The sequence below is a fragment of the Notechis scutatus genome, chromosome 2 (assembly GCF_049901735.1).
Source record: "Notechis scutatus isolate UNSWTSFEM ecotype Mainland chromosome 2, rNotScu1.2, whole genome shotgun sequence".
NCBI lineage: Eukaryota > Metazoa > Chordata > Lepidosauria > Squamata > Elapidae > Notechis > Notechis scutatus.
The window spans coordinates 242,139,468-242,148,466 of record NC_142010.1 but is presented as its reverse complement, the minus strand read 5'-3'; the positions used below and the strand labels follow the sequence as shown (position 1 = coordinate 242,148,466).

The window sequence follows — 8,999 nt, the reverse complement described above, 5'->3', positions numbered from 1 at the left end:
GCTCTGAAGACGATTACACATACTGCAAATAAATATTGTCTAAGAACAGAAAAGTCCTACTCGCATATTTGCTGTTATAACCTTAGAGAAAAGTCCTATTCGCATATTTGCTGTTATAACCTTAGAGGTTCTAACTGAATTTATAATATTGATAGGTACAATAAATGGATATTAAAATGTATTCTCTGCTGGTGATAAGCTTGGCCTAATGCTAATCTTAAAATGCGGGCAGACCAGGTTTGAGCTGAGTTTCAAAGGAAAGAAGGAAAAGTTCTGTAGTTCTAGTCTCATTGTGGGATAATTGGATCTCTACTCTGTTCTACTCTATTGAGGACTGCCAACTTTGGAAAACGATAAAAACTGAAGCAGGTAAATTTATCATCACCTTTATCAGTGCTAGGTGTTATTATTTGAAATGTTCCACAGAGAATCTTGCAAGCCAATAGATACATTATGAAATGTTCTAGTCAAATCTGTTCTGAAGTTAGCAGTATTATTGTTGTTAACTTACGGTCTATATTCACATGATTTTGGTAATATAATCTGATTTCTGTCAGCTTATTCAAGATCCAGCCCCTCACTAGATGAACCAAAATTGTTAACCCTTCCTCCTTATCCTATTTGTGACTGGAGTGCAAGTCCCATTAAGTTTATCGTAAGCATTTGGCTTTCTCTGTACATATTCTGGAGCAAGTGTATACAGCTCTCTGTTCTAATTTCTCCCCAAATCCTTAACAAAAGTCAAAATCGCTCCTTGACTTCTTTCTTCCGAGCAATGCATGAAAAAAATTGAGCTTGTTGGCTTGGTGTCCTCTCACTTCCTTCACAGTATGTTTATCATACATGTCATGCCTTATAGATAAATTACTCTTGTAGTCAATCCCCTGCCTCATATCATCTCAGTTTGACAACATTGAGTGATGAAGACTTCTAACTGCAGGAGGCAAGTGGTTCCAATGCTTTCAGTTCTCTCACATCGCCACTCATAAAAGTGGTGTATAGATTCATAAGAAGTCTCCAATGATAAGGGCATAAGGTGTGCAATCTGGGAACTTTGCAATTCCAAAGAACCTCTAATTCTAAGAGAAGTCCAATTATCATATGCTATCCCATAGAAGGGCATTTAGAAGCTATTCCCAGCACAGAAATTCATTCTTCCAAATACAGAAAAAGTGTGAAGTTTGCCACAAGCAAATATTGGATACATAGCACAGATGAACAATGACAACAAAAAATCAATAACAAGATGGTTTTCAACAAGGATTTATTTTCTTCTGCTTTCTGGAAATATACTACCATTTTATTTGTGATAAACATGGGAATAACTTTATCTAGTAGAGTAAGTGCACACACACAGAGAGAGAGAAAAATAAAGAGAAAGAATTTCTAGAAACTCGTGCTTAGCTTTTATAAAGGAAAAGAAAACTTGGTGGTGAAGTTGCATTTAAATAGAAAACCTAAATACCCAAACTGATCAGTTACCCTCCAGATGAATTCATCTGAAGTCACTATTATTTTTAGCCAGCAGGCTCAATGGTTGTGCTAGCTGAGTGTGGTGTGACTAGTCAAATATATCTGGAGGGAAAAAGCTGGAAAAGATTGTCTTCAAGAAATCATAATGAATGAATATAATAAAAAAGAATGTCAACATCAAATGATAATTCTATAAGCTGCCTTGTATAACACTCTTTATCCAATGAGAATATTTATTTGTCAGAAGGGTGTAGACACCAGGATACTGAGGCTTTCCACATTTTATACCCCAGGAAACGATGGCTCTTTGTTCCCCTTTGCACATCAAAGGCCCACCAGAATCACCCTGCGCAAGGGAGAAAAAAGGGTGGGAGAAGAGAACTTTTGCATTATTTGCAGTAGTTGTGTATATATATATATTCATTAAATCTCCATGCTGTCCATCTGATTGATACAGCGACGCTGTATGCTTTTCTCTTTTTAAGGGACAATTATAATATACAATAATGAAGGGTTCATGCCATTGCTGCCTCCTGGTTAGACTACTATAGTTCATTTTACAAGGCGCTGCCCCAAAGATGATTCAGAAGCTGCAGTTCACACAAAGCACACTAGCTTTCCCTCTGACTTTTGCTAACCAGCTTAGCCAAACATGGTAACATCTCATTGGGAGATACTCTGGTTGCTGGCAGGTCCTGTTCAAATTCAAGAGACTTGTTTTTATGTATAAAGCTCTGAGTAGCGTGGGCCTTCGTTATCTTTGGGACTGTATCCTTCCAATTTTGGCTGGCTGGGAGGGGGCCCTGCAAGTGTCTCATTCAGGGGACTGGAAGGAGGGGGGGCAGAGGAGGATTTCTCAGTAGGATTTCACTTCCGGCCAAGCTATTCACTTTGGAATAGCTTGGCCGGAAGTGGAGAACTATGCCCATCCTGGTTAGAGAATCAAACTTCTGCCCTGAAGCATGTAAAAAAAAGGGGGCAGGACTTTGATTGCCTGGTTTTGGCTTCCATCTTGACTTTTTTTCACCCTCTGCAGCCACCCCCTCCACCCGACTGAGTGTCTCTCGGTCTCTGTTCTGTCGATCTCTCTCAGTTAAACCTATCTTGCAGAGTTAATAGGGTGAGGAAAAGATGGGAAGAGGGAATCCTTGAACTGAAAGAGAGGTAGATGGAAATCTACAGAACAGACAAATAAACCTAAATCTAAAATGGCACTGTATTTCTGATGTTACATATATACTTGTCCCCCCTGCGTATTTCACTATTTCAGAATATGAGTTAAAGCCAAAATGTATTTTTTCCCAACACTTTTGAAGGAAACGTGGAGAGGAAAGGAGATGGGAGGGGAGGGGAGGAGAGAGGAGAGGAGAGGGGAAGAGAGGGGAGATGGGAGGAGAGACGGAAGGGGAGGGGAGAGGGAAGGGGAGAGAAGAGGGGAGGAGAGGAGAAGGGTGTATCTGTTTCTGTATGCATGTATCTCTTTGTGTGTTTGTGCTTTAGCTTACTCCCATCACTGCCAGCCATACCCTTTTTTGATGAGGAAATGACCAAATGCTTTTAGCTGTATAAAGATACAATCTATTCTACAAGTGTGACTCCTAAATAGGTGGAGAATGTAGCCACATTTAGGCAGACAAAGTGCCAGCTGCACTTCAGACTAGTGTTCTGAAAAATGCACAAATTCTGCTTTCCATATACTATTTTTGAGTTTCAAAAATTCAGAGCACGTAGATAGATATACTTACAGAACATGCATCCTTGCCTCCTCTCTTGTCACCAGCACAGACCATATTCTTTGTCACTAAAAGCCGAGAATTATAGTGCTTTTGATCATTGCAGGTGCTTCTTGCAATGACAGTAACATTAACTTCACGGAGGACATCTGATGGTGTTTTGCTTCCACTCTTAGTAATCCCCCAACCAGCTACCAGACACTGTGTTCCTGCCTTGAGGTCACTATACACCCGAGGAAGCTTGACGATGGCGACATTCTTGTCAAGTTTTGCTTCTTTATTAAGCTTAAATGGGACAAGAGAGAAGGCAAAAGAGATTGGTCCTTACATTAACAGTCAATATGGAGTCTAATGCATTGTATGTTAGACTTGTACCTTGGAGAGTCACCGTATCTCAGCCTGACCTACATTACAATATTGTGCCGATGCAATGAGTCTGAGAATTTATACCATCGGAGCCCCTTGCAATAAAAACAAATGGTAATAGGAATAGTAACAACATTAATACTTTGAACTTCTTCAATATGTGTAATTTTACACCTGCTGATCATTTATATAGAAATATGAATTCCTTCCTCCTGCTCTCCTTCTCTGAAATGAAAGGGAAAAGAATGTTTCCAACACATAAGTGTGAGAATATTCTTTATTCCACTGATGCCATTGTCAATGGTGGTTCCTATCAACTGGTCCTCAACTCTCAGGCTCCTCTTATGGATTGCTTGTCAGCCCTTTGAAGTAGGCCAGATCAACAACATGGGTAAATAATTGTTTCTTTTTCTCGCCCTCCCTTCTCAAGGCTAGAGATAAATCCCTTGTACACTGCTTTCTGCATGAGTACACACAGCTATGTCAAGGCAGTCACTGTCCATTCCCTAGGAAAGAAAAAAACCTCAGCTCCATAGATTCAGAGAAATGGTACTTTTACTAGGAGGGAACTGAATGCAACAAGTTTCAGGAAAGATGTAAGGCAAAAGTGTGTGAAGCAGCAAATTGAAACAAACTGTAGAGCCCAACCCCCTTGTAGCTAGGCAAATCTTTCTGCTGCATACCAAAACTAGATGGAATGATATTGGAGAGATAACCAAAGCCCAGACCATAGTTGCAAAGCTGAAATGAAATATTCACCACTGATTCCACCCCCTGACATTCAGCCCCCAGTAATAGAGGCTTTAGCCATACATATACAAGTAAAACAAACAACACATCTCAACAATGATCTCAACAATCTCAACAATCTCCAATCCAGGTAGTCCTCAATTTACAATCATTCGTTTAGCTGGTATTTGAGATTATGATGGCACTCAGAAAAGTGACTTATGACCAGCTCTTCCTGTGGTCACAGGATCAAAATTTGGGCCCTTGGCAAATGGCATGGATTTATGACAGTTGCAGCAGCCTAAGGTCATGTGATTGCCATTTGCAGATTTCCTAGATGTCTTCTGACAAGTAGAGTCAGTGGGGGGAAGCTGGATTTGAATGCTTCACTTAATACCTGCAATGATTTGCTTAATAACCATAGAAAAAAAGGTCATAAAATTTAGCATGGTTTATTTAGCAACTACTTTGCTTATCAATGGCAGTTCCAGTCCCAAATGTGGCTGTAAATTAAGGATTCCCTGTACCCATAAAGAAAAGGAGAAACTATTCTTGCTGTCATTCACATGTATATTAATTATATATAACCTTTAGAATATACCTGGAGAAGCATAATGTCATTCTCCATTGTGACGGAATCATAGCATGGATGAGGAATGTGCTTATTAATTTTGAAAACTTGTTTTGTTGTGTCTTTTTCTGAATGAATTCCAAGAATAACTTCAGTGGTTTTTGTTCTAAAAAGCAGAGGATAAATAAGTATTGAGTAAAGTTCATTTCTAGCAAGTATAATACGTTATAATCTCAGCTGAAGAATATTAAGTTTTATCATTTGGCAGTTCAATCCTCTGTGTTTCTTCAGAAGTAAATTCTACTGTATTGAACATTGTTTATTTCCTGGCACATAAATTTAAGATTTAGAGACAGCAGGTTTAGGTACAGTATATATTCATTTACTTCAATTTTCATTGGAGTATTATTTCAACAGTGAAAGTAAATATATTTTTGATACAAGATGTAAAATACTTTCAATGGCCTATTTCTGGTTATGTTCAATAATAAATTACAATACAGGAACATTCACACATACATGGAGGTTGAAAATCAAAGGGAGGTCAAATTATATGCAATTTTCACAAGAACAATAACACCAGTAATGTGCAAGGCATCATGCGCTATTAATGTCATGTTTTGCTCTACATGAAAAAGAAGTATTTGTAAGAGGGCTTTTGAGAGAACAGAAAAATTCTCTAATATCATCTATGAAAGTTGATTCCAATTTCTGGCTGATAAGTATGCCAGCACAATCTTGTCTGCTATTTTACCCAGGTTTTTGGTTTATCCCAGTTTTTTCCTACTGTGACTTCTGGCCCATCATCTGATACAGATAATCAGAGTTGGAAGGGACCTTATATGTCAGCTAGTCCAACCCCCCTGCCCAAGCAATGGTTTTAACAGATAACAGATAATCAGAGTTGGAAGGGACCTTGTAGTTCTTCTAGTCCAATCCCCCGCCCAAGCAGGGCACCCTACACCATTTCTGACAAATGGCAGTCCAATCTCTTCTTGAAAGTCTCAAGTGATGGCGCTCCCACAACGTCCGAGGGCAAGCTGTTCCATCTGGTCAGACCCTGATCACCTAAACAAGATTTTTTTTGGGTGGTGGTGGTGGTGGGGATGAGGTCAGAATTATTCCTATTGGGTTTTATGATCATGGAATTAGAAAAGAAGTATGAGAAATCAATATTACATATGGTAAATCTGGCAAGATTAATGCATGCCAAAGGTTGGGAAACTAATGAAGTATCTACGATGGAAGATGGATTATAACATTAACTGAATTTGCAAAAATAGCAAAGCCCTTCTAGTCTGGATATAGGAAAATAATAAAATAATAATAATAATTTCTTTTGAAAAACTGGAAACCTCACATGGAGTTTTTGTTGAAAGAAAAAAATATGAAATTGATGATTTCTTCATTTGGGTCAAAGAGAATGATGAAAATAATAAAGTGATAATTGATGGAAAGAATGTGTATTTTCTTCTCTTTTAATTCCTTTTCTGTTTTTCCCCCTTTTCTTATTTTCAATCTCTTTTTGTACATATTTATTGTATTGAAAAATTCTAGTACCATGCACATAGGCACATACACATATACATAAACATAGATTGGATTTCTTTGTTTCATTGTCACACCTAGAATTTATGCCAAGAAGTTGAAATAATGAACAATTTACCTGAGAGATGACAAATTTGCTTGGATCTAAACTTTAGGTTTTGCTCATCCCTAAATTGCAGGGCTATGTTATGCTTGAAAATATATATATAAATAAAACAAGATTTTAAAAATAAATAAATAAAAAACTAGCAACACTTCCAAACTTACATGTTGCAGTGAGCTGCTGTTAATACCCAGTTTGATTTGATCAGGGTTCCCCCACAATTCGAGCCTTTGATTTTGGCCATAAAAGGTCTTGAATGTGGAACTGATTCTTTTCCACCAATGATCTGGACACAGTGATCTAAATAGAACGAAGAAGCCAAGCTAATCACCAGTTACAAAATACAACTTTAAGATATACCCATTAGCTAAAGAGGAAAAAGAAGCCAACACAACATGTGAATGTTTCATCATACAAAGTGCTCCACAGTTTGGGTTATGGTGGAGTATCACCAACCAACCAAAGCAATCTTGCTTTTTTGCACTTAGTAACACATTTCACACCTTTGGACTGTAGCACTTCCAGTTTTGGCACGGTTATCTTGGACTTTCAGGGATTACACCTGGAGGACACCAGATTGAAGAAGTACGGTTACATACCCTGAAGCATATAGAAATGTGGAGATTGCTGGGTCCTTCTATTATGCTTGGTAATAGCTAAATGTAATGATTAATTTTCAGGCTTCTGTAAAAAGTGTAATTTTTGTATGACATATATACTGAATATCTCAATGAATTGTGATATGCATCTACAAGAGCATTACTGCACAATGTTACTGGATAGCCTGACAATCCTATTCTAAAAAGCTAAATGTTCTGGATGCTTTCTAGACAATATTAAGCAAGTGTGATTCTCCTAAAATTAAGTACCAATGAATTTTAAATTAAAGTTTAAATTAAACTTAATAAACTAAGTTTATTATTTGCATTGTATCCATCAATAAAGACATTTGATTTAAATCAAAAATCTTTATTGATGGATACAATGCAAAATTATCTAATAATTGTTTTATTTATTTTGTGCTATATTGAAAGAAATAGAACTGAGAGAACAAGAATGAAAGAGGAAGGAACAGAGAAAAGATAAGAAAACAAGAACAAAAATTCTTTGTTTCTCTCTTTTTCTCTCTCCCCCCCCCCTCTTTATTCTAGGCCTTTGCTGAAGAAGATTGACACTTCTTTTTTCCTGTTCTCATCTGGGTTTGTATTCTCTGCCAACACTTTCCCAATAACCAATTTAGTAGTCACATCTCCAATTAATCAACAGAACTGACAGGACAGCTCCGCTGCAGAGAGACTCAAAGGGAGAAAGAAATACAAAGGGAGTGAACTTATTCATTACTGATAAGGACTATTCACATTGCCCTTATACTTAGAAACATTGGGTTTCTGATGCAATAATATAAACCCTTAATAATTAAATATTGCAATTTGTATGCAAGGCATTTTACTGAAGTTATCTTTTCCTGATACAATTCTAAACTCTGGCATTATGTGGGTTAAATGTGATATGGTCATAAGCAGAACTCTCATTGGTCTGGTACAACAATGTATTAATGTTAATCACACCTGCCACTTAATGCATGATTCTCAGCCCGTGAGGTTGCATGAACAGGTGAAAATATGTCAGATTTGGACTTTGGACCTCTTCTGTGTATATGTATGTGTGCGCTTGTGCATGTATACAAAACTATATGCAGTATGTATATCCTGAATCTTACAACAGTTGATTTTTTTCATTACTCATGGCTTTTCTAGTATCTCTAATAAAGTATCTTCTTAACAACTGTAGCTTTGAATCTCTACTGTGGGCCTTCAACTGCCAGTGTCAGTTCTGCCCGAAGGAGACCTGAGCTATTTTCTCTTCATCACTGTCCAAATTCAAGGAGACATCCATACATTTGAAACAAACTGTGTAGCTTATCTCCTCACCCTTCCATTGATTGTTCTGAAGTGACATTATCAGCGATGAAAAGAAATGAACAAAAAAAGTAATATAATTTAGCACTTACCTCTGGGAATGCCGAGGAGAAAAATCACAACAGTAAACCAAAAGCCCATTAGAAGAACCATCTTTGCTTTTTTGTGTTTCTCCACATCAAAGTACAGAATGTGTACTTTGAGGATAGTACATCAAAGTACAGAATGTGTACACACTGAGGATGGTAAAGAAGTGGTTGTTGGTTTCATCCTATAAAGGGTGTTCTTTTACACATTGTGAAACTGGAACACCACTAAGATGTTCAAAATTATTTTCTTTTTCATTTCTAGTATGAAGACTTTGTCATACTTAACTAACATGGTTAATGAGGTGGAAAACAAAAGATATGAGAGAATACTTCTTAGGTTTTCAGGTTTGCATTTAACTGTGTGTGAGAGAAATGTGTGGTTTGGGTTGCTGAGTAAAAAATGTAGGACAAGGCTATTGAACCAAGTAAAACGTCATATGTAGGTTTCCTCTTTATTCAGAGAAAAGG

At 37.4% G+C, this 8,999-nt stretch overlaps 1 protein-coding gene across 1 annotated transcript; it reads right to left on the bottom strand.

The window, feature by feature from the left end:
• Positions 1-1,247: 1,247 nt before the first annotated feature.
• Positions 1,248-8,689, bottom strand: LOC148132577 (granzyme A-like). The gene is made up of 5 exons (XM_087954107.1): positions 8,535-8,689; positions 6,688-6,823; positions 4,903-5,038; positions 3,219-3,491; positions 1,248-1,819 (listed from the first exon to the last, which is right to left on the bottom strand). Exons 1-5 carry the CDS (start codon positions 8,593-8,595, stop codon positions 1,664-1,666), a joined length of 762 nt encoding a protein of 253 aa, XP_087810233.1. The 5' UTR covers positions 8,596-8,689; the 3' UTR covers positions 1,248-1,663.
• Positions 8,690-8,999: the final 310 nt, after the last annotated feature.

Coding starts and splice junctions, on each gene's coding strand:
- LOC148132577 (XM_087954107.1), bottom strand. CDS start 8,595: ATGGTTCTTCTAATGGGCTTTTGGTTTACTGTTGTGATTTTTCTCCTC. Junction 3,492..4,902: donor ATGACATTATGCTTCTCCAG/GTATATTCTAAA, acceptor GTCCCATTTAAG/CTTAATAAAGAAGCAAAACT. Junction 1,820..3,218: donor GAGGCAAGGATGCATGTTCT/GTAAGTATATCT, acceptor TCCCTTGCGCAG/GGTGATTCTGGTGGGCCTTT.